At 35.7% G+C, this 24,898-nt stretch overlaps 7 protein-coding genes across 7 annotated transcripts; 2 read left to right on the forward strand and 5 right to left on the reverse strand.

Moving 5' to 3' along the window:
• Positions 1-1,055: 1,055 nt before the first annotated feature.
• LOC122320858 (accessory gland protein Acp29AB-like) lies at positions 1,056-2,242 on the reverse strand. The gene is made up of 3 exons (XM_043209395.1): positions 2,231-2,242; positions 1,235-1,760; positions 1,056-1,183 (listed from the first exon to the last, which is right to left on the reverse strand). The coding sequence occupies exons 1-3, from the start codon at positions 2,240-2,242 to the stop codon at positions 1,056-1,058; spliced, it is 666 nt and encodes a 221-aa protein (XP_043065330.1).
• Positions 2,243-5,934: 3,692 nt separating this feature from the next.
• Positions 5,935-6,916, reverse strand: LOC108100835 (accessory gland protein Acp29AB-like). The gene has a single exon (XM_017204906.2). It carries the CDS (start codon positions 6,854-6,856, stop codon positions 6,059-6,061), a length of 798 nt encoding a protein of 265 aa, XP_017060395.1. The 5' UTR covers positions 6,857-6,916; the 3' UTR covers positions 5,935-6,058.
• Positions 6,917-13,930: 7,014 nt separating this feature from the next.
• On the reverse strand, positions 13,931-14,722 carry LOC108100786 (accessory gland protein Acp29AB-like). The gene has a single exon (XM_017204827.2). The coding sequence runs from the start codon at positions 14,720-14,722 to the stop codon at positions 13,931-13,933; it is 792 nt and encodes a 263-aa protein (XP_017060316.2).
• Positions 14,723-17,481: 2,759 nt separating this feature from the next.
• LOC122320859 (accessory gland protein Acp29AB-like) lies at positions 17,482-18,327 on the reverse strand. Its single transcript, XM_043209396.1, has one exon. The coding sequence runs from the start codon at positions 18,325-18,327 to the stop codon at positions 17,482-17,484; it is 846 nt and encodes a 281-aa protein (XP_043065331.1).
• Positions 18,328-20,319: 1,992 nt separating this feature from the next.
• Positions 20,320-24,882, forward strand: LOC108100894 (BTB/POZ domain-containing protein 9). Its single transcript, XM_017205003.2, has 6 exons — positions 20,320-20,894; positions 21,182-21,344; positions 21,406-21,568; positions 23,209-23,342; positions 23,647-24,317; positions 24,523-24,882. Exons 1-6 carry the CDS (start codon positions 20,770-20,772, stop codon positions 24,812-24,814), a joined length of 1,548 nt encoding a protein of 515 aa, XP_017060492.1. The 5' UTR covers positions 20,320-20,769; the 3' UTR covers positions 24,815-24,882.
• Positions 21,776-22,319, reverse strand: LOC108100896 (mitochondrial import inner membrane translocase subunit Tim13). Its single transcript, XM_017205005.2, has 2 exons — positions 22,080-22,319; positions 21,776-22,012 (listed from the first exon to the last, which is right to left on the reverse strand). Exons 1-2 carry the CDS (start codon positions 22,233-22,235, stop codon positions 21,914-21,916), a joined length of 255 nt encoding a protein of 84 aa, XP_017060494.1. The 5' UTR covers positions 22,236-22,319; the 3' UTR covers positions 21,776-21,913.
• LOC108100895 (probable small nuclear ribonucleoprotein E) lies at positions 22,553-23,066 on the forward strand. Its single transcript, XM_017205004.2, has one exon. The coding sequence runs from the start codon at positions 22,657-22,659 to the stop codon at positions 22,939-22,941; it is 285 nt and encodes a 94-aa protein (XP_017060493.1). The 5' UTR covers positions 22,553-22,656; the 3' UTR covers positions 22,942-23,066.
• Positions 24,883-24,898: the final 16 nt, after the last annotated feature.

Raw genomic sequence — 24,898 nt, forward strand, 5'->3', positions numbered from 1 at the left:
CACGCTGACCCACTGCAGACAAGAGTTTATAATGAACTGATTCTGTATCGGTAACGCGGAAACCTAAAAATCTATTCTAAATGCTGCACTTCCTCATTATTCTAATATTTTAGTTTTAGTATTTAAAAATTATTTCCAGCATAGTAATCATTTTTTGATGCCAACTATTTTCAAAAGATTTTAAAGTTATAAATATAAAAGAAATTCGAACTCCGTATGGATAACATTTTTTCTTCCTTCGAGTATAAAGTTTAAAGGATTTCTGATTCCTTATTAACAAAGGTCCCGCAAAACAGCTTTAACACAACAACACAGCAAATTATCCAGATACGGTATTTTGAAAAAAGTTTCATAATTCTAAATAGAACTAATAAAATAATAAACATTTTGTTGCATTTTTTGCCTACTGAATGCCAAAAGTGCGTAAAAAGTCTAACTAGGTTCTGTAAGTTACGGCTTGATGTCGCACAGGAAAACAAATAAAATGTGTAAAGAGTTTTAAATTTTAAAATCAATGAATACCAATGTATATAAAACCTAGAATGTCGTTGAAAAATATACACTTAAAGCCGTCGTTGGTTGAAAATTGTCCGCATAAAAATGTGTTTGGTATTGCCCGCTACTTGACTTGTGGAAAAAAGTCCAAAAAGGTATTTACTGTACGATGAATTGTTTATAAAAAATTAAAATGAAGTTACTTAATTTTTTATTTATTCAATGCCCAGCGCTTTACACTTTTTATATAAAAAAGATAATAATATAAAAAAAGGTATATGTGTAGGGTTTTCACTGAGTCTGTTTACCACGTCGTACAAGTTCTCTTTTTTTTTCCACTTTTCTCGAGTCTCTCCCGGACGAGCCCCCAAATGTAGGGTTTGTTTATTGGTTAAAGGTTATTGAAATTATTGATTTTATTTAAAGACAATATTTAAAAATGATTAAACTGGAAAATAGATCGTCGTCGCGTCGTTTGGTTTGCTTCGTCTTAAGCACGTCTTCTCTCGGCCAGATCTCGTCGAATACTTCCTTCTTGCTTGGGTTTGGTCTCGTCGTGTTCATCTTCTCGTCGTTGTGATCCTCGTCTCCTTTTGGATCTTTGGCTCTTCTTTTGTCGTCTCGATGTCGTCTTTTTGCAATGCGTCGTTTTGGCAATCTGCCTCGTCGTAAGTATTTGTCTTGTTGTCTAGAGGTTATTAGGAAAATCACTCGCAAATGAATTTGTGTTTAGAACAACCGTCAACCCACATGCCACCGTCGTGCACAGTAACGCAATGCTGTTTAGGGTTCTCATATCTGGGTTCTCCAGGTTTCCACTTCAAGAAGGGAGCTTTCTCCCCGGTGGATTTAGATATAAACACGCCCTTTTCAGCCAAATCACTAATGCCCAGCATATAACTTATATCCGAATTTAGTTCCGCAACGATGTTGTTAAACTCTTTTTCATTGTGGATAGAAGCTAAACGTCCGCCTATTTTTTGGCAGGAATTCGAAGCATTCGTCCAACTTTGTTCTTCAACATGTTCGATATAGAAATACCTCGATCCGATCAGCTTGAACTTTGTTTTATTTTTAATGCTATTCAACGTTTCTTCTATTGCTGAAAGTTTTTTATCAAGTTTAGCCTGTGAAGCTTGAAGGGCCTGCTGCAATTCCATCCTGTTAATCCTGTCAACCGAAACAACCTTCTTCCATGATTTCTCCAGGGATTCCAGCTGATTTTCAATTTGAGCCCGAGTTTCTGTCTGCTGGGCCTCTGCTCTCTGCAATTTGGCAAGGATTTCATTTAGTTTTTCATTATCACTGTTGTTCCACTAATTCTTTTGCGTTTCAATGTGATCAATTATTGGCCTCAGCGCGGCGAGGCAAAATTGGCCACATTGATTCGGAGGATCCTGTAACAGGCACATGAATTGACCAGAATTTTCGGATACCGACAGGGTTTTATTGGGGATTACGGCAAGAATTGTACACAGAAAATAAATTATTAACTTGGACATTTTGTCTCACTGACCCACTGCAGACAAGAGCTTATAATAAACTGTTTCTGGATACATTCACTGACTGTTAAAAAGCGAGAAATGCCAGAGTGTTGATAAGAACGAATATTTGTAAGCCATAAGACTGATAATTATATATTATTATATATACTGATTATTGCATATTTGTTGAATATTTATTTAAAAATTTAAAAATTTTAAGATTAAAAATTTTTTTTTTCCTTTACTCTTACAGTCCAGGCCATTCTCATATACATATATTAAAAATTAAGTATCAAGTAAAGAAAACATTTTGTTTCCCAAAAAGTACAAAAGTTTTTGATCAGAATAAAACTTTTGGAAGCGGTGTGCTGATATTAAAATTTACCAGTATTTCATTTAATTAGATTTTATTATATTTACCGTAGTAACTAGTATTTGAAAGTCGAGGCTATTCTTGTTTTATTCGGTATAGTACAATTTCTAAAGATCATATACAGTAGAATCCGCTTATAGCGACTTTCAAGGGACCGACGAGTTTTCGTCGTTATACCCGGAAGACGCACTAAGCAAAAGGATATAGAGTAAGTGTATACCTAAGTCTGTCTGGGGACCAATCAAGCCATCGAGTTTTCGTCGCAATACCCGGACGGACACTATAAGCGGAGTCGTTATAACAGGATTCTACTGTAGTATAATTTTTCTACAAGACCTTATAATAAATTACAATTATTTGTGTTTGTCATGGGAACTTTTTCGCAGCCGGATTTGATCAATTTGAACCTATTGCTCTGCTTTCTTTCAATATGAGACACAATTTAGATCCGTTTGCAATGAATTTATTAATTTTTTGTTTGGTCGATTATTATGATACAACACCTCTCCAAATTTCCATAGAAATGCGTTTGCTTAAAATTTTCCAAAATAAAAGAATTCTAAGTTCATAACTTTTTGAAGTGCCAATTTTTTTGTTTAAAGTTCTTGAAATCCTACCATAAAAATAAAATAAAATACAAATGCATTCTGTTGGCATGATACTTAAAATCCTAGTCCCAATTGGTCTCGAGACTAGGATCGGTCAGACAAGCCGACAATTTTTTTGCCTAACGAATTTTGAAGTACCAGGCGAACAGAATGCAATAGTAGTAATTCTTCGAATAATTTGCCCAAAAGTATGTTACTTTTTTTCATAGAAATTTCCCACAATTAACCCTTTACATGGCAATAACTCCGATTTTCTTAATTTTTTTTTGTTTGGTAGATAAGTGAAAATAAAAATAATTTTTTTTTACAAAAAGGGGAGTGATGCTTTTTTTCATCAAATGGTCTTAAAAGGAAAATTTTTTTAATATGTGTTATAGAAAGATAATAACATTCATTCAATATTAATATATAGTAATTTATATTTTAAATATGTCAAATTAAATTAAGTTTTTTAAAGCAATTATTTCTTTTATTAAAACCTAAAAAAATAAACATTTTTCGCACTCCGTTTGGGAGAATCCAGTGAAGTTCGTATATTTGCAGTATTTTTTTATGTGTTAAGCTACTTTGATGCATATCTGCAACAAAGCGAAATTGTTGATTTATTCGTATTATAATGCAACAAACACAGAAACTCGACAAGATACAATATAACTATATAAATATAATATTTACTTGTTTAAAAATAAAAATTAGATCAACTACACATTTTTTTTTGTTATTTATATTTGGATGAGAAACTGCACAACCAATTCAGATTTCCACATTCACCAAATTGGCGGGAAAAGTAATCAGCTGTTGAGTATTGGACAGAATTCTGACTGACCAACACTTGTTATATAAAAAACGAAAGTTTCTGAACTGCATTAAAAAGATTTCAGACAGTTTTGCAATGCCCGTTGAAAAATAATTGAATTTGAACGGTATGATGCAGATATGCATCACCACCATGTAAAGGGTTATATCACCAATTTAATAAGTTCCAGTTTATTTTGCACAGTTTAGTATACATAACTATTCCCTAGGCTTATACTGTAAATTCTGGGATAATCCATGTCTTGTGAATCTTATGGTTCCTTGAGCATTTCCCCACTTTAACTTAATCATCTGCAGACTCGCAAATATATTTGTGTTTAGCGGAACAGCTGTCAACCCGCATGCCACCGTTATGCACAGTAACTCAATGCTGGTGAGGGTTATCATATTTGAGTCTTCCAGGTTTCCACTTCAAAAAGGGAGCTTTCTTTCCGGTGAATTTACATATAAACGCGCCTTTTCAGCCAAATCACAAATGTCCAGCAGATAACTTAAATTCGAATTTAGTTCCGCAACAATGCCTTTTTTTCGCAGAACTCCGAACCTGTCGTCCAATTTTGCTCATCAACTTGTTTAATATAAAAATACCTTGATCTGCTTGAACATTCTTTTGTTATTCACTCAAGTCAGCGTTTCCTGTATGGCTTGAAGTTCTTCCTCAATCTTGACCTGCTTAAGTTCCATTTTGCTAAGTCTGTCTATGATGTCCTCCGAAACAACCTTTTTCCAGGATTTCTCCAGGGGTTCCCGTTGCTTTTCTATTTGAGACCGAGTTTCTTTCTGCTGGATCTCTATTCATTGCAATTTGGCCTGCGTTTCATTTAGTTTTTCATTATCACTCTTGTTCCACTGATATTGGTGCTTAGCAATGTGATCAATTAGTGGCATTAAGGCGAAGAGGCAAAATTCGCCACATTGATTCGGAGGATCCTGCAACAAGCACATCAAACGACCATAGTTCTCATCCGACAGGGATTTCATAGGGATTACTGCAAGAATTGCACACAAAAAAGAAATTACATATTAACTTGGACTTTCTGTCACGCTGACCCTCTGGGGACAAAAGTTTATAATGAACTGATTCTGGATGCATTCACGAGAAATGTGAATTTTTTATATATAGAGTTATACATATACATATATATATATATTTATTTGTATATATTATATATGCTGATTACTCCATATTTGTTTAGTATTTATTTCGCCAGAAATACTATACTAAACATAACTATACTATACTACATAATAAAAAAAATAATTTTAAGCTTTAAGATGATTTTTTTCCGTTAGTCTTACAGTACTACATACTGAATATGTTGAAAAGTAAGCTTACGTAGAGTAAAAAAAACTCTTCGTACCGCAGTTCATAAATTCTTAATCAGAAAAGATTTTGTTGAAGCGGTGTGTTTTTACAAAAATTTTTAACCCTTGCAGAGCAAAGGGTATTATTATTTTGGCCAGAAGTTGGCAACGCAGGGAAGGAGATACCTCTGACCCCATAAAGTATATATTCTTGATCAGCATCGAGATCTGAATCGAATTACGTCTGTTCGTCTGTCCGTCTATCTGTTTCTATGTAAACTAGTCCCTCAGTTTTAAAGCTATCTTGCTGAAACTTTCCCAAAAGTTGTGTAGTTTTTGCACACAGTATACAAGTCGGGACGGGCCGGGTCGGCCGACTATATCGGATAACCCCCATACGTAAGAATGAAATAAAAAATCTTACGCCGTTGTTTTCGATCAGATCGACTTGATTTCTTCCAGATGGCGTTTTCTAACTACTATTGAATTTCGGATAAAATTGTATCACAATATAGATATAAATAATGAAAAAAAATATATAAAATATATATATATATAAATATATATATATAATATATAACGTTGTAATCCCACGAGCATGTTTTTTGAATATATGTAGAGTTGTCTAACGACTCTTGAATTACGAATTAAATGTTATCAAAATCGTCATAGCTTTGATGCTGTTTAGCCTTTATGTATTTTGTTCGAAATATTTGATGACTGCAAGGGTATATAAGCTTCGGCTTGCCGAAGCTAGCTTCCTTCCCCCATTTGACTTGTGGAAAAACGCTTAGGTACCTTAGGGCGTTTAAAAAGATTTTGTCGTATAACAAATCAACATTTGTTTAGATAATTGGATTATAAAAAATAAATTGGAATTACTTCCTTTTTTATTTATTAAAAGCATTGTGTTTTAGACAAATGTTATAAACCAATTAGGATTTAAAAATAGGTATATATATTATCTCCATATTAATTTAATCAGCAAACTCGCAAATATAGTTGTGTTTAGAGGAACAGCCGTCAACCCACATGCCACCGTCGTGCACAGTAACGCAATGCTGGTCAAAGTGATCATATCTGGGTTCTCCAGGTTTCCACTTCAAGAAGGGAGCTTTCTTTCCGGTTGATTTACTTATAAACACGCCCCCATCAACCAAATCGCTAATGCCCAGCAGGTAACTAATATTCGAATTCAGTTCGGCCGCAATGCTCTCAAACTCTACTTTATTTTGAATAGAAGCCAGGCGTCCACCTATTTTTTTGCAGGAATCCGAAGCAGTCGTCCAATTTTGCTCATCAACGTGTTCAATATAAAAATACCTCGATCCGAACCGTTTGAAATTATTTCTTTTCTTAATTTTAGTCAGCATATCCAGTATGGCGTCAAGTTTTTTTTCAATCTTGACCTGCTTAAGTTCCATTTTTCTAATCCTGTCTATGATGTCCTCCGAAAGAACCCAATTCCATTGTTTCTCCAGGGATTCCTGTTGCTTTTCTATTTGAGACCGAGATTCTGTCTGCTGGTCCTCTATTCTTTGCAATTTTGCCTGGGTTTCATTTCGTTTTTCATTGTCACAGTTGTTCCACTCATTCTGGTGCTTGGCAATGTGATCAATTAGTGGCATTAAGGTGGAGAGGCAAAATTGGCCACATTGATTCGGAGGATCCTGCAACAGGCACATGAAACGACCAGAATTCTCGGATACCGACAGGGATTTTATGGGGATTACGGCAAGAATTGCACACAGAAAATAAACTATTAATTTCGACATTCTGTCACGCCGACCAACTGGGGCAAGAGTTTATAATGAACTGATTCTGGATACATTCACTGACTGTCGAAGAGCGAGAATTGCGAGAGTGTTAATAAGAACGAATAACTGTAAGCCGTAGGACTGATAATTATATATTACACTGTGCGACAAAATTTAACAAAATTTTTGTTTAAGTTACTTTTTTGATTGTTTTCGGTTAAGGTGCATAAATTATGCACAAAAATATTTATGCAACATTTTAAGTGATACGATTTGTTTTTTCATGGTAAATTTTATGAAATTATGAAAATAATTAACACCAAATATTATTTTTTTTACTTCCAATAAACTATTATTTTTTTTAAAGTGAATTTTTTTCCTGATTTTTTGGCTTTTTCAGAGGTATCCATACGTTCCATACGTAGTCGCCCAGAGTATAGAGCTGGGAGAAAAAAATTTTAAAGCATTGTTATAAAAGCCTAACGGTATATTTGCTTAATACATTTTAATTAATAGATATTGAACTTGCATGAACGCTTATAACGGTTTGTCGAATATTTATTTCGCCAGAAATACTTTTTATGAAAAATAAAAAATATAAGCTTTCAGATAATTTTTTGTATCCATTACTTTACAGTTTTATGTTCAAAAGAAAGTATTAGGTAAAGAAAACTTGTGGAAGCGGTGTGTTGGTATATAAATTTACCAAAATTGGAATTGATTTTATTTGATTTTATTCATCATATTTTGTTTAAAAATCGAGGCGCTTGACTACAGAGTTTCTTTTCGTTTCATTCGGTAGGTGAGACCGGGGGGTCATGAGACACGGGGGGTCGTGAGACGCGCTTACAGCCCTGAACTAAAAGCGCGACATCTACCAGCTGACTTCGAAACTTCTTGCTTGTTTCCAATCTTCATATCCACATCACAAATATTCCGCTCATGCCGATTCTTTATTTCTTCCCAAATCGCAACTCCAATTTTGTGATCGAAAGTTTTGTAGACCGTTCGTGTTTGCTGTCTTTTCGCTTTGTTTTACAAGCTATTTGCGAGAGTGCATACATCCGAAACATTCCTTGGTGAGTAGCCTTTTGACACACGGAACAAATTTTGCATAAACATTTAATGCGTCCGTAAAGCAGTAGCCATATTTAAAATATAGCTATTGGGGGGTCGTGAGACAACGTTCTCGGGGGGTTATGAGACATTCTTTTACCGCGTCATCTAGGAACATAAAATTGTATTTTATAGCCTGATATAGTGTTTCTGTACACAACCAAAACGTTTAATGATAATTTTGATATTTTTGATGGATTCAGTGTTTTTGATGATCGTTTTTTCTTCCTTTAGTCATCATGGTACGTCATAGGTATAGTCAGACTGCCAAATCTGCGATTGATGTCAATGTTTTTGTGGCTGCTATAAAAGAGGTTGCTATCGAGAAAAAGTCGAAATCTTTTCAATTTGAATAAATTGTAGACCACAAAATATGCCTTATTAAAGATTAAAATAAAAAATTTTGATAAAATGAAGCCATTTTCATTCTTATAAATTTGTGTCTCACAACCCCCCGAACATTGCGAAAATCCATAAAAAACAACGTTTGAGCAGGCAGGCAAAACTTGAAGGTCGAACTAAAATTTCAACTAATTATACTCTTGTCTGAGTGAAATTACACTGAATCATGTTTTAGTCAAGGGAACTTTTTAACAGCCGGTTATGGCTAATGCGAATCTATTGCTCTGATTTCTTTCAATATAAGTATCTGAGATAAAAATAAGTAGCAAGTCAAACTTTTATACCTAGACACATTTTAGATCCGTTTTTTATGAATTACATTAGTTTAATAATCAACAATCTGCATCATTGGATAAATGTTTATTTTGTTAAATAATAATTAAACATTTTCGTAAGATGAGTTGTTCACAGAAAATAAAACTAAAATTGTTTTCTTTTTTATACATATATTGGAAGCATTGTGTTTTATACTTTTAGTATTAAAAAAAAGGTATATACATTTTTCCCCACTAAACTTAATCATCTGCAAACTCGCAAATATATTTGTGTGTAGCGTCACAGTGGTCAACCCACATGCGACCGTCATGCACAGTAACGCAATGCTTGTTAAGGTAATCAGATCTATGTAGGTTCTCCAGGTTTCCACTTTAAAAAGGGAGCTCTCTTTCCGGTTGATTTAAATATAAACACGCCCCTTTCAACCAAATCGCTAATGCCCAACATATAACTAACATTCGAATTTAGTTCCGCAATGATGCCGTCAAACTCGTCTTCATTCTGGATAGAAGCTAGACGTCCACCTATTTTTTTGCAGGAGTCCGTGGCAGAATTCCAAGTTTTCTTATGAACGTGTTCAATATAAAAATACCTCGATCCGATCCGCTGGAACTTAGAAGATGCCATCGTTACTCTAGCCTCAGTTTTACTTTTAATGCTAGTCAAAATTTCTTGTATGACTGAAAGTTTTTCCTCATGTTTGGCCTGTGAAGCTTGAAGGGCCGTCTGCTGAAATTCCATCCTGTTAAACCTGTCTATGATGTCCTCCGAAACAACCTCCTTGCAGGATTTCTCAAGGCATTTCTGGTGCTTTTCAATTTGAGCCCGAGTGTCTGGCTGCTGAGCCTCTAAGCTCTGCAATTTGGCAAGGATTGCCAAAATTGTATTCTTATCTTTTATGAACATATCCTAATTCAACGGTCCTCTTTGGACTTCATTCGTTGTACCGTTTCTAAAAACATGTGCTGAAACTTGTGATTTTAAAAGGAAATAAGTATATGCATATTGAGAATATTCTGTTATTGATAGCGAGTAAGCTAAGAAGTGTGATCTAAAAATATTTTTTAGTCAGCGGAACGTAAGTAAAATATATTTTTATCTTTGTATAATAAAATAATTAATATTTAGTTTGATGCCCCGTGGTTTACATTTGTCATAGGAAGATCGCGGCATGATCAAAGGACTGGCTGAATCTGGCCAGACCATTTCTTATATTGCTGTCAGATTAAATAGGCACAGGAATACAATTAGTATCTTCCTTAAAAATCCAGAAAGTTATGGAAAAATAAAGCGAAGCGGCAGGCCTACTGAAATCGAGTTTAGAAAAGATATATTTTCGGACGAAAAAAATTTAACTTAGACGGCCCTGACTCCTGTCAAAAGTACTGGCGCGACAAAAGGCAACCACGGCAGGTCTGCCATAAACGAAACCACGGTGGAGGATCATTAATGGTTTGGGCCGGATTTGGGTATGCTGGGAAGTCTCCACTTTGTTTTATACCGACTAAAACAAATGCAGAAATTTATATAGAGTTACTAGAAACAGTGCTCATTGAATTTGCTGGAGACATTCCAGCAAGACAATGCGCCAATCCACACAGCTCGCAAAACAAAAGACTTTCTGGCAGCTAGAAAAATACCGCTATTGCAATGCCAGCGATCAGCCCGGACCTAAACCCAATAGAAGCCAATTGGGGAATTCTTTCTAATAAAGTTTACAAGAATGGTCGCCAGTTCGACACAGTTAATGACCTTAAAAAGGCTTTGATCAAGGAATGGGATCAAATTAATCCGACAACTCTGAAAAACTTAGCAAATTCAATGCCCAATCGGATTAAACAAATTTTTATTAAGAAAGGAAGTCATATAAATTATTAGGAAGTGTACTTAAAATTGTTGAAAAATTTTCCAACATGTATTTCGAATTTTCGGCCAGTATACACATTTACTTATTTCATATAAAATTAAAATTCTTTATTTAATTTAAAGTTAATCAAAACGTTTACGAAAACTATATTGTTATTTTTTTGTTAATATGTATTCCAGCAATATAAATAAATTTAATCAAAAACCTAATATACCTAATTATTTTATGGTTTTTTTTTTTTAAATAATTTCAATGCACATATACTTCTTTCCCCGAGGTATCTCTGTATCGGCTTGTGTGTCTCCCAATCTGTTCTTCCACAGTGTGTAGATTTAGGTCTCTGTGATAGAAACCGATTCTGCAACACTTGTATCCTTTTGTAGTTCGATTTGGCTGCGATCCCCCAAATTTGAATACCATAAAGCCAGATTGGCAGGATACAGAATGCATATACTGCCCTCTTGCATCTCAGCGGCAAAGTGCTCCTTCTGTGTGTAAGCCAACGCAATTGCTGAATCCTTTGGTTACATTTTTTGACTGTTGCTTTCAGATGTGGTCCGAACGTAAGGCGCTTATCCAGTGTGATACCAAGATATTTTGCTTGCGACGACTGCTTTCTTCTAGGTAGGATCTCAGAAAACCATAGTAGGGGGCAGGTAGGAGGTTTTTGATTTTAAGCAAAAGTCCAACATGCCACACCTTATCGAAATTGCTGCATATCAATGAAAACTGCGTTGGAATACTCTTTGTCATCAAAGGCCTGCAATATATGCTTCACCAATCTGTGGACTTGTTCCACAGTGCCGTGTCCTCTTCGAAAACCAAATTGGTGGTCTGGCAAGATATTGTCTCGATTCATGATAACTGCTATTCGATTGGCAATGAGTCTCTCCCACAACTTGGACAGGGAAGATAAGAGGCTTATCGGACGGTAAGACTCAGGATCAGCCTTTCAGATCTTTTACGCATCCTTTCTTTCTGAACTGCATTAAAAAGATTTCAGACAGTTTTGCAATGCCCGTTGAAAAATAATTGAATTTGAACGGTATGATGCAGATATGCATCACCACCATGTAAAGGGTTATATCACCAATTTAATAAGTTCCAGTTCATTTTGCACAGTTTAGTATACCTAACTATTCCCTAGGCTTATACTGTAAATTCTGGGATAATCCATGTCTTGTGAATCTTATGGTTCCTTGAGCATTTCTCCACTTTAACTTAATCATCTGCAGACTCGCAAATATATTTGTGTTTAGCGGAACAGCTGTCAACCCACATGCCACCGTTATGCACAGTAACTCAATGCTGGTGAGGGTTATCATATTTGAGTCTTCCAGGTTTCCACTTCAAAAAGGGAGCTTTCTTTCCGGTGAATTTACATATAAACGCGCCTTTTCAGCCAAATCACAAATGTCCAGCAGATAACTTAAATTCGAATTTAGTTCCGCAACAATGCCTTTTTTTCGCAGAACTCCGAACCTGTCGTCCAATTTTGCTCATCAACTTGTTTAATATAAAAATACCTTGATCTGCTTGAACATTCTTTTGTTATTCATTCAAGTCAGCGTTTCCTGTATGGCTTGAAGTTCTTCCTCAATCTTGACCTGCTTAAGTTCCATTTTGCTAAGCCTTTCTATGATGTCCTCCGAAACAACCTTTTTCCAGGATTTCTCCAGGGATTCTCCAGGATTTCTATTCATTGCAATTTGGCCTGCGTTTCATTTAGTTTTTCATTATCACTCTTGTTCCACTGATATTGGTGCTTAGCAATGTGATCAAATAGTGGCAAAAGAAGTTTGCAACGCAGGGAAGGAGATACCTCTGACCCCATAAAGTATATATTCTTGATCAGCATCGAGATCTGAATCGAATTACGTCTGTCTATCTGTTTCTATGTAAACTAGTCTCTCAGTTTTAAAGCTATCTTGCTGAAACTTTCCCAAAAGTTGTGTAGTTTTTACACGCAGTATACAAGTCGGGAAGGGCCGGGTCGGCCGACTATATCGGATAACCCCCATACGTAAGAATGAAATAAAAAATCTTACGCCGTTGTTTTCGATCAGATCGACTTGATTTCTTCCAGATGGCGTTTTCTAACTACTATTGAATTTCGGATAAAATTGTATCACAATATAGATATAAATAATGAAAAAAATATATATAACTAGAGGTCCTGTGTCCGCTTCGCTGGTCAACACAATTTAACAACATATGTTAAAAGTCAATATTGCAACATTTTTCAAATATATGGAAGTATAGAAAGATGGTGATTTAACACTTTTCCAGTTTGACTTTTCCACTTGCGCAGCACAATCCAGCCGTTTCTCTTTTAAACTTTAACGCACTGCAATCTAAATTTTCATTATCACTGTAGTTCGCAGTGGGGTCATATTGGAATGCCATGCGATTGAATGATGCCAATGATCTCCATGTGCTCATTTGTCTCTCTTTGCTTAAGTTTTGTGAATATACTTGTTGCTGGCTTGGATGTCTGCGGCCAATGTTTGCACGTCGTCCTCTAATCATTTTGGACTATGGACAGAGTTGTGAATTTATCCTCAAATGCACGATCCACATAATTTTTACAGTTCAACTTAAATTGAATAAAAATTCTTTTTTTTTCACAATTTCACAGTGAACACAAAAATTGAGTTAAAATGCTATGGGAGCGTGTTTGTCGGTGTGATGAGGTAGCAACTCACTTTATATGCGACAATATTGCAATTTTCTTACGGATCCCTAGTATTTTTTCAAAATAAATTATAGCCTATTTAACTCCACGATAATATAGCTTTCTATCGGCGAAAGAATTTTTTAAATCGGACCAGTAGTTCCGGAGCCTATTCCCTGCAAACAAACAAACAAACAAACAAACAAACAAACAAACAAACAAACAAATTTTACCTCTTTATAATATTAGTATAGAAATATATATATATATAAATATATATATATAATACATAACGTTGTAATCCCACGAGCATGTTTTTTGAATATATGTAGAGTTGTCTAACGACTCTTGAATTACGAATTAAATGTTATCAAAATCGGACAACTATATCATATAGCCGTCATATGAACAATTATCGAAAATATGGAAAATTAATCAAATAATCGTCATAGCTTTGATGCTGTTTAGCCTTTATGTATTTTGTTCGAAATATTTGATGACTGCAAGGGTATATAAGCTTCGGCTTGCCGAAGCTAGCTTCCTTCCCCCATTTGACTTGTGGGAAAACGTTTAGGTACCTAAGGGCGTTTAAAAAGATTTTGTCGTGTAACAAATCAACATTTGTTTAGATAATTGGATTATAAAAAATAAATTGGAATTACTTCCTTTTTTATTTATTGAAAGCATTGTGTTTTAGACAAATGTTATAAACCAATTAGGATTTAAAAATAGGTATATATATTATCTCCATATTAATTTAATCAGCAAACTCGCAAATATAGTGGTGTTTAGAGGAACAGCCGTCAACCCACATGCCACCGTCGTGCACAGTAACGCAACGCTGGTCAGGGTGATCATATCTGGGTTCTCCAGGTTTCCACTTCAAGAAGGGAGCTTTCTTTCCGGTTGATTTACTTATAAACACGCCCCCATCAACCAAATCGCTAATGCCCAGCAGGTAACTAACATTCGAATTCAGTTCGGCCACAATGCTCTCAAACTCTACTTTATTTTGAATAGAAGCCAGGCGTCCACCTATTTTTTTGCAGGAATCCGAAGCAGTCTTCCAATTTTGCTCATCAACGTGTTCAATATAAAAATACCTCGATCCGAACCGTTTGAAATTGTTCTTAATTAGATTCAGCATATTCAGTATGGCTTCAAGTTTTTTTTCAATCTTGGCCTGCTTAAGTTCCATTTTGCTAAGCCTGTCTATGATGTCCTGCGTAACAACCTTTTTCATGCGTTTCTCCTGGGATTCCTGTTGGTTTTCTTTTTGAGACCGAGATTCTGTCTGCTGGTCCTCTATTCTTTGCAATTTTGCCTGGGTTTCATTTCGTTTTTCATTGTCGCAGTTGTTCCACTCATTCTGGTGCTTGGCAATGTGATCAATTAGTGGTTTTAAGGCGGAGAGGCAAAATTGGCCACATTGATTCGGAGGATCCTGCAACAGGCACATGAAACGACCAGAATTCTCGGATACCGACAGGGATTTGATGGGGATTACGGCAAGAATTGCACACAGAAAATAAACTATTAATTTGGACATTCTGTCACGCCGACCAACTGGGCCAAGAGTTTATAATGAACTGATTCTGGATACATTCACTGACTGTCGAAGAGCGAGACAACTTCTAAAGATTACAAATATTACAATTTTTCTTCAAGACTAAATGACAAAGTGCAATAAATTGTTTTAGTCAAGGGAACTTTTTTACAGCCGGTTATGGCTAATGCGAATCTATTGCTCTGATTTCTTTCAATATAAGTATCTGAGATAAAAATAAGTAGCAAGTCAAACTTTTATACCTAGACACATTTTAGATCCGTTTTTTATGAATTACATTAGTTTAATAATCAACAATCTGCATCATTGGATAAATGTTTATTTTGTTAAATAATAATTAAACATTTTCGTAAGATGAGTTGTTCACAGAAAATAAAACTAAAATTGTTTTCTTTTTATACATATATTGGAAGCATTGTGTTTTATACTTTTAGTATTAAAAAAAAGGTATATACATTTTTCCCCATTAAACTTAACCATCTGCCAACTCGCAAATATATTTGTGTGTAGCGTCACAGTGGTCAACCCACATGCGACCGTCATGCACAGTAACGCAATGCTTGTTAAGGTAATCAGATCTAGGTTCTCCAGGTTTCCACTTTAAAAAGGGAGCTCTCTTTCCGGTTGATTTAGATATAAACACGCCCCTTTCAACCAAATCGCTAATGCCCAGCATATAACTAGCATTCGAATTTAGTTCCGCAATGATGCCGTCAAACTCGTCTTCATTCTGGATAGAAGCTAGACGTCCACCTATTTTTTTGCAGGAGTCCGTGGCAGAATTCCAAGTTTTCTTATGAACGTGTTCAATATAAAAATACCTCGATCCGATCCGCTGGAACTTAGAAGATGCCATCGTTACTCTAGCCTCAGTTTTACTTTTAATGCTAGTCAAAATTTCTTGTATGACTGAAAGTTTTTCCTCATGTTTGGCCTGTGAAACTTGAAGGGCCGTCTGCTGAAATTCCATCCTGTTAAACCTGTCTATGATGTCCTCCGAAACAACGTCCTTGCAGGATTTCCCCAGGGATTTCTGCTGATTTTCAATTTGAGCACGAGTGTCTGTCTGCTGAGCCTCTACGCTCTGCAATTTGGCAAGGATTTCATTTAGTTTTTCATTATCACTGTTGGTCCACTGATTTTTTTGCGTGGCAATGAGATCAATAATTGGCCTCAGCGCGGCGAGGCAAAATTGGCCACATTGATTCGGAGGATCCTGCAACAGGCAGATGAATCGATCAGAATTCTCGGATACCGACAGGGATTTTATAGGGATTATGGCAAGAATTGCACTCAGAAAATAAACTATTAACTTGGACATTCTTTCCCACTGACCCACTGAAAACAAGAGTTTATAATGAACTGATTTTGGCTGCATTCCCTGACTGTCGAAGAGCCCTCCATTGTAGTTGATAAGAACGAATAAGTGCCACATTACTTTCACTAGACCAGGTTTTATAATTAATTATAAATATTATATTAGAAAATTAATATAAACGGGCACATTTGACCCGCTTTATGGGTTTTTCTAAGAAATCATTTCTTACGACAATCTTTTGACGAATAAAATACATTTTTAAATACTTATTAGATAATGTTTTTTAACATACCCGCAGATAAGAGATTCTTAACAGAATTTTAAATATTACAAATTCTCAAGTCATTTTATAAATGTAAAGGTCGCTTTTTTAATACAACTTGAACAACCTATATTGCATTTAAACAACTTCGTAAGAGCACTACTAAGACCACATTTTTAACTATTCAAAATTTTAATATACTCGTATTTTCAAATCGCATTTCCATAGCTTGAATTGATCTTACTCAAAAGAAAAAATAAAATAAAAAGCCCACCACAGATAATGAGCCCACCACAGATAACATATTCTAAATATATAAATATTTATATACTAATTATTAAAGTATGCAGCAACAAATTTTTATAAATAATAAATAAGTTTTTATAAATAAAAAGTGCAAGCTATGGAGCAAATAAACAAAAGAAAAATTTGGGAGAGAAGTATAAACGAAAATTCATGAAATGCACCACAAGTTAATAAATTTTAATTAAATTAAATAGTTAACAAAGCAAATTTAACTTCAACGTTTCATATTTAAGAAGTGCATAAAAAGTAAATAGAAAAGAATAAATACAGCATAAAATTAAAACAAAAACAAGAAATAAAAATGAGATACATATTATGCAAAATATATTACTAAAGTTTTAATTTTCCAAGGAAAATTTAAATACATTTTTGGAAACAACTCCAAAGGTAAGATATATTTTTTCAAACTAATTAAATTTTTCAAATACCTCAGAAGTTCCAAACATACAGTTTAAGTATTTAAAAATTATTTCCAGCATAGTACTCATTTTTTGATGCCAAATATTTTCAAATAAAATAAAATAAAAAAATATAAAAATGTGAAGAATTTTAAATTTTTAAAATAATGAATGCCAATGTATATAAAACCTAGTCTGTCGTTAAAAAAAATTGTCGTCGTTGGTTGAAAATTATGCGCATAAAAATATTTTTGGTATTGCCCGCTACTTGACTTGTGGAAAAAGTTTAAAGACCAAAAAGGTATTTATTGCACCATCGTTCAATTGTTTATAAAAAATTAAATTGAAGCTACTTCATATTTTATTTATTTAAAGCCCTGCGTTTTACACTTGTTATATAAAAAAGATGAAAATATCAAAGTAGTACATTTTTTTATGTTGTTCTTCTGCATTTGACTTAATTATCTGCAAACTCGCAAATGAATTGGTGTTTAGAACAGCTGTCAACCCACATGCCACCGCGTTTCACAGCAACGCAATGCTGGATAGGGTTCTCATATCTGGGTTCTCCAGGTTTCCACTTCAAGAAGGGAGCTTTCTTTCCGGTGGACTTGGATATAAACACGCCCTTTTCAGCCAAATCACTAATGCCCAGCATATAACTTATATGCGGATGTAGTTTCTTAACGATGTTGTTAAATTCTTCTTCATTTTGGATAGAAGCTAAACGTCCGCCTATTTTTTGGCAGGAATCCGAAGCGTTCGTCCAACTTTGTGTTTCAACATGTTCAATATAAAAATACCTCGATCCGATCAGCTTGAACTTAGAAGACATCACCGTTACTCTACCCCCTGTTTTATTTTTAATGCTATTCAAGGTTTCTTGTATTGCTGAAAGTTGTTCCTCAAGTTTGGCCCGTGAAGCTTGAAGGGCCGTCTGCTGTAATTCCATCCTATTAAGCCTGACTATGATGTCCTCCGAAACCACCTTCTTCCAGGATTTCTCCAGGGATTCCTGCTGCCTTCCAATTTGGTCCCGAGTTTCTGTCTGCTGGTCCTCTATTCTTTGCAATTTGGCCTGAGTTTCATTTCGTTTTTCATTATCACAATTCTTCCACTCATTCTGGTGCTTGGCAATGTGATCAATTAGTGGCATTAAGGCGGAGAGGCAAAATTCACCACATTGATTCGGTGGATCCTGTAACAGGCACATGAAACGACCAGAATTCTCGGATACCGATAGTGATTTTATAGGAATTATTGCAAGAACTGCAATCAGAAAAAGAACTATTAACTTGGACATTCTGTCACGCTGACCCACTGCAGACAAGAGTTTATAATAAACTAATTTTGGATACGTTCACCGACTGTCCAAGAGCCTTCCATTGTTGTTGATAAGAACGAATAACTGCAAGCCACATTTATTTTACTAAAACTGTACTGATAATCGTATATTTACTTATATGTACTTATATATTTGTCGATTAGAAATATTTTTTATGCAAAATTGTTAATTTTAACAAATTATTAGCGTTTCAGATAATTTTTATACCCTTCCAGAGCAAAGGGTATTATAATTTTGGCCAGAAGTTTGCAACGCAGTGAAGGAGACACCTCAGACCCCATAAAGTATATATATTCTTGACCAGCATCACGAGTAGAATCGGAATACGTCTGTACGTCTGTCCGTCTGTCCGTCTGTCCGTTTCTGCCTAAACTAGTCTCTCAGTTTTAAAGCTATCTCGCTGAAACTTTCCCAAAATGTGTGTAGTTATTGCACGCAGTATATAAGTCGGAACGGGCCGGATCGGCCGACTATATAGGATAGCTTCCATACGAGAGAATGAAATAAAAAATTCTTACTCCGTTGTTTTTGATCAGATCGACTTGAATTCTTCAAGATGGCGTTTTCTAACTGTCATTGAATTTCGGATTAAATTTGATCAAAATCGGATAACTCTATCATATAGCTGCCATAGGAGAGATCGAAAATTATATATAGAATTAATGGAAATAAATTGATAACATCGTTGTTTTTTATCCCACGAGCATGATTTTTTGAATAAAAAGTTTTTTAACAACGTTTATATTGAGAAAAAAGTTTCATAAAAATCGGTCATCTATATCTTATAGCTGCCATAGGAAAGATCGAAAAATCTATATAGAAATAATGGAAATAAAATTATAACATCGTTGTTTTTCATCAGACAAGTATGATTTTTGGAATATAGAGTTTTCTTACGACTCTTGAATTACGAATTAAGTTTGATCAAAATCGGACAACTATATCGTATAGCTCCCATATGATCTATAGTCAAAAATATGGAAAATGAATAGAAAAATCGTCTTAGCTTCGATGTTGTCTAGCCTTTATGAGTTTTGTTCGACATATTTGATGACTGCAAGGGTATATAAGCTTCGGCTTGCCGAAGCTAGCTTCCTTTCTTGTTTTTGCTTGTTATTTTACAGTCAGGGCTATAGTGAATATGTATGTTAAGAAGTATGTATCATGTAAAAGACAACACTTCGCAGAGGGGTACGTTTTTGTTATACAATAAATAATTCATATATTAATAATTAGAGACTGGTTATTTCAATTTTAAAGATCGGCGTTAAGAACCTCTTTTCCAGTTCCTCGAAACTCAGCGGTTTTCTTGAGGAAACTATAGCCAGAATAAGTAAGTAGTACCTATATAAAGCCTTTATGAAGATTTATGAAGATAGAGCCTCGAAGCAGCAGGGGTTGGCCCCCCCTGTACTGTAAGTTGTGTATTATAGTTTTATACCAGTTTGTTTATTTCGAATAGGTAATTTTTAAAAAGTAGAGGTGCATTAGTCCGCTGATAACCCAATAATTCGTTTGTTTTCCTTCATTAGCGATAAAGACAACGTATATTTGTGAGGACACGTTGTTCAACTGAACAACACAATGATTTTATAATTTAGACAAAATTTAAACAACTTATTGCGGTTAGTGAATATAATAAAAATATTATAATGTTTTTTGTTGCAAATTTCAAATAATTTGGGATTGCATTTTGGAAATAAATAAATACATTTTTGAATTATTATACTAACAAAATAATTTTGTAACTTTTTTATTTGATTGAAAGTCTTAACTTAACACTCCTTTTGTTTATGGCATCCCAAAAAAACACATCTTATATAAGAGCATCTTAAAAGAGCGCTACAGTCGCGAAAAGCAAGGCAAAGACTAATCTCGTTTACCTGCTTGAATGAAAAACTGAGAAAGAGTCAAAAGAGCGACCTGTTGCAAGTCTCTTCTTCAGTCTTCACTAAATCGCGATCGGGAGAAGAACGCCCAGCGTCCGAATAAATTATTCTAAACATAAATAAATAAACAAATAAATAAAGGATCGAATAAAATGTTTAACTTCATATATATAAAGTAAATTGTGCAGTGTTGCTTCAAATTTATGTTTAAAGTACCATTAAAAAAGATGTAATTGTTTTCCCAGATCATTTTGCTTGCCAAATCGATTGTGGCTTGGTGTTGGCCAAGAATTTTCAGACAGAAACCGGTTTTTTCGGTCCCACAAGTACAGTGAATAAAAGAGAGAAAATAAGAGAGTTTTAAATCAGATCGGGGAAGTGAAAACATAAACAAACCCATTAGCAAAATAATAACAACGCCAAGTGTTTGAAGAGGAAAATGGCAACACGTGCGTCTCGGCACGAATGATTGGAATTATTTTACACCATAGTGCTATATCACCGGATAATCATGAGTTTGCCCCAGTTAATCGATGATCTTCAGCGCCTTTCAGAGGATCAGGATAGTGCAGATGTGGTATTTGTTTGTGGCAGAGATGAACGCATATATGCTCACAGATTAATGTTGATGGCTCGGTAAGTTTTGACTTGCACTGGAAAAAAATATTTCAGATATATTAAATGTTTATATTCTGCGATGACTGTTCATAGCTAAATTTAAATCGAATAAAAAACTGTTTGTTTGCATATCATTTTAAAGTCTACACTAAGTTCTGGCGTAATTTTCGCTGTGTAAGATGATGATTGCCTCCATTCAGTTTCCTTTTTGGGACCTTACAATGTTGCGTGCTGGAATCTCGGGCATTCCTGTTGGTCACTCAATTAATTTGCGCCGTCTTTCCATTCACTCAATTCGATTTCAGATGCAAGAGTTTCAAGACGGCGAAGAGAGGTGAAGTGTGTCGTATTCCCGGATGCACAGTTTCTCCTGCCGTCCCAGGAACTTCTACTCCAACTACCATTAGACTGCCCCACGTAAATCCGGAACTATTTAGGCAGTTCATACTGTATGTCTACACAGCAAAGGTAAAATATTTAGTAAATTTGACAGAAAAAATTTTTCATACTTTGTATATATTTATTTCAGTTGGTTCTGCAGGACTCGCAAGTTTTTCAAATGATGATGATGGCTCAGGACATGGGAGTAGTTGAACTGCGCACCGCTTGTGAGGATCATGTACTGTCAACATTATCAGTGGATAATGCATGTACTTTTTTGACAGCCGTTATGGATATACACGAAAAAGCAGGTGCGTTTTTTTAAGTTTTTGAACAGCAAACAATTTTTAATTAAAAAACTATAATATGGACAAGCTCAAATTCCCCGCGAAAAGAGTCTACATTTTACGTATGATGTATAGTCACATGTAGTAACATAAACAGCTGCCACACATTTTAAGTTAACAGCACTCAAAATCAAGCGCTAGCACGCCACCTATCGATAGTGAGCTCATATGCACGTTGTTATCAGAATCACGTAACACACGCAATGCATGTTTTTATTGCATTATTAAACTGTATATATTACAACTAATCAATTGCTGGCAGATATAGTTAGTCCGATCTGGCCCAAATGCAGACGCCGGTGTGTGCCTCTAGAACTTGGATTGTTCGCGCTGTAATCTTTGGCCATACGTCCGAGAGATGAGGTTCCACGAGTCCATAAACCGGTCCATGCACATGGAAATGCATTTCTAAATCAAAAATTTCAGAATAATGGTTAAGATCGCAAGTTTATAATCATCATGGACTATGTCTTGCCTGTTCCGAAGAATCGAGAGAAGTTCCCGGCTTATTAACACACTTTTTGAAGCACTTTTGCGTCATTTGGTTGAGCAGCTCCTGGGCGTTTGCAACAGCAATCTGTTGCTTCATCTGATCCATGATTTCACCTTTATCCAGATTAGCCATGGCCATTGTGTTTATTTTATAAAAACTATAGTTTAATTCAACAAGGAAATATGGCAATACCTTCAGCCACCAACCACAAAAACTTAACAGTGTGATAACGATAGTTTATTTGTAGTGTATCGATAAAGGGCTCTTAACAGAGGGGTGACCATTTCTTAATGGTATTCCCTAAAAAGCGATTGATTTGGTGAATTTAAACACTATTCTGAAAAATTCAGCGTATTTTAAAAACAAACCGGGAGTTAAAATTTATTTTGAAATCGGTAAAGTTTGACCAAATATCGAATATCGAATGAACGTGACTTTTTGTGTGCGATGTTTCGGTCATCGATAGCTTCGCTTATCGCCTGGACTAAAAAGAAGACGCCGGCAAAAAAAAGCGAAAAAATTTGCAAAACTAAATTAAAACCGCCGGAAATCAGCTAAGATGTCGTTCAAAGGCAACCCCAAGGTGCAGAAGGTGATGGTGCAGCCCATCAACCTTATCTTCCGATACCTGCAGAACCGTTCCCGCGTGCAAGTCTGGCTGTATGAAAACATATCGCTGCGCATCGAGGGGCACATCGTGGGATTCGACGAGTACATGAATCTGGTGCTGGACGATGCCGAGGAGGTATATGTGAAGACCCGCCAACGGAGGAACCTCGGAAGGATCATGCTGAAAGGCGACAACATCACGCTCATACAGAACGTCAGTCCCACGAAGGATTAGCGGATAGGAAACCGCTCCTACCCTGCAAATTCCACCTGCGACAGCTGCACGTCTTAAATATAAGTTAAATAAATGTAAAGCCGAAATCTGAAGACGAATGTTCAAATAAAAGGTATACTTTCTATTGAGCTCAAGAGTTTTAATGGGTAAGGAAATATGTATAATAGACTATTTCGGGAAAGACGTGAAATGGGAGGTCTTATAAAGGTAATGTCGTTTATTTCACTTTAAATAAATAGATGTTAACACTAATTTCTTCATTTACAGGTGCAAAATGCGCTGCCTCGTTTATGGAACGCTGCATCATCTTTATAGGTGAAAATGCCAGTGAATGCGTCAAGACGAATGCTTTCCTTACCTTAACAAAGGATGCCATTATCAAGATTATTTCATCCGACTATGTAAGTTTGTCTAGACGACCTTTGATCAGCTATAAAAACTACCTACAATTATTTTAAGCCTAAAACAATACTGAACATAGTATTATAACATTTACGTTTAATAATTTTAAAATCCACGTATTTTAATAGTCAAACTAATTCACACTTTAATGGCCTTATTTAAAAACTAATCCGCTAGTATTCCATCAAATATTGTTTTTTAGCCGGTGTTAAATAATGAGTAATGTAGATAACATGCCTTAATATCGAATTAAATATTAATTTGAATAATGCTTAGAATAATAAAAAATTATTTTTTCAATAGTTTTGCTTGGAGGAGGAGGAAGTGTGGCGCTGCGTCTTATCCTGGGCCAAATACCAAGCCGGAGTCACCCAGCCCACTGCCCATTGGACTGAGGAGGAACGAGCCCGTGTCTGCCAACACTTAAGCGGAGTAATGGGCCACGTTCGTCTCCTCCTCATAGACAGCCAAGTTTTTGCTGAGGAAGTGGAACCGACCGGGGCAGTACCCATGGAACTTTCGCTCGAAAGATATCGCTATGCCGCCCTGCATGCCAACAAAATGGTGGATAACGATAAAAGACTGCAGCCCCGCTTGACTGTAGCGGTCAACATGTTTCCAGGATCCCAAATCCTTAAAAATGACAAGCTTTCACTGCAGAATGCACTCAATAACTGGTTCGGAGTGCCCAAGCAATCCTGGAGATTGGTTTTCCGAGCGTCCACACACGGCTTCGATTCGGGGGCCTTCCATCGTTATTGTGATGGTGTGGCTCCTTGCATGGTTATCGGCTTGGGATCGCATGGAGAGATCAGTGGCGGCTTTACGGATGTGGCCTGGGCCAAAACGAGTCGGAAGGGTGGATACGTACAGTCCGAGCGAGCATTCCTTTTTGCTCTGAACCCTTCGAACGGCGAACAGCCGACCAAGTTTGACATTGTTAAGAAACCCTACGCCATCTGTTATCATCCTGAGTAAGTTTAATGGGTCTTTATAAAAGAAATAGACCATATAAATTAATATAAATATTTTGAAGTTGAAAAGGTTTCTTTAACCTTTAAAATATGTCTAATAACAATTTCTTACAAAAACACTTCATTTTTGTCAAGCTCTAATAACCTTATAGGTAAACATAATTCATAATGCCTTGTTAATCAAAATCTCATGTTTTCTTTTCAGTTGCGGTCCCATTTTTGGCGCTGGAGCGGATCTGCTAATCTCCAGCAACTGTAATATGAACATGGACTCCTACTCGAACCTTCCGCATTCCTACGACGGCGCCAACGCAGCGCATTTGACCCTCTTCGGGGACTACAACTTCACCATCGCCGACTACGAGGTTTACACCTTAGCCTCGCAAGGTGGAAGCGGTTCCACTGGATCAAGTCAGAGCAGCAATCACAATCAGAACTCTTCGGCAAACGGACAAGCTCCTGGGGTGCCCACAAAGGGGAAATACGATAGATACTAGAGATCGGAAACAACCTGTACTTGCATCAGCTATGCTCGCAATAAACCTATTTCCTTGAACGATCCAAACACTCCGGTATTGTAA

The sequence above is a fragment of the Drosophila ficusphila genome, unplaced genomic scaffold, assembly GCF_018152265.1.
Source record: "Drosophila ficusphila isolate 14025-0441.05 unplaced genomic scaffold, ASM1815226v1 contig_855, whole genome shotgun sequence".
In the NCBI taxonomy this organism is placed as follows: Eukaryota; Metazoa; Arthropoda; class Insecta; order Diptera; family Drosophilidae; genus Drosophila; species Drosophila ficusphila.

Excerpts from the sequence above, each read along its gene's own strand:
- LOC122320858 (XM_043209395.1), bottom strand. Across the intron at positions 1,184-1,234 it reads CGGTGGCATGTGGGTTGACG|ACAACAAGACAAATACTTAC; the intron begins GTTGTTCTAAAC and ends AATAACCTCTAG.
- LOC108100835 (XM_017204906.2), bottom strand. The coding sequence starts at position 6,856 with ATGTCGAAATTAATAGTTTATTTTCTGTGTGCAATTCTTGCCGTAATC.
- LOC108100786 (XM_017204827.2), bottom strand. The coding sequence starts at position 14,722 with ATGTCCAAATTAATAGTTTATTTTCTGTGTGCAATTCTTGCCGTAATC.
- LOC122320859 (XM_043209396.1), bottom strand. The coding sequence starts at position 18,327 with ATGTCCAAGTTAATAGTTCTTTTTCTGATTGCAGTTCTTGCAATAATT.
- LOC108100894 (XM_017205003.2), top strand. The coding sequence starts at position 20,770 with ATGAGTTTGCCCCAGTTAATCGATGATCTTCAGCGCCTTTCAGAGGAT. Across the intron at positions 21,345-21,405 it reads TGTATGTCTACACAGCAAAG|TTGGTTCTGCAGGACTCGCA; the intron begins GTAAAATATTTA and ends TATTTATTTCAG. Across the intron at positions 23,343-23,646 it reads AGATTATTTCATCCGACTAT|TTTTGCTTGGAGGAGGAGGA; the intron begins GTAAGTTTGTCT and ends TTTTTTCAATAG.
- LOC108100896 (XM_017205005.2), bottom strand. The coding sequence starts at position 22,235 with ATGGCCATGGCTAATCTGGATAAAGGTGAAATCATGGATCAGATGAAG. Across the intron at positions 22,013-22,079 it reads CTCTCGATTCTTCGGAACAG|AAATGCATTTCCATGTGCAT; the intron begins GCAAGACATAGT and ends TTTTTGATTTAG.
- LOC108100895 (XM_017205004.2), top strand. The coding sequence starts at position 22,657 with ATGTCGTTCAAAGGCAACCCCAAGGTGCAGAAGGTGATGGTGCAGCCC.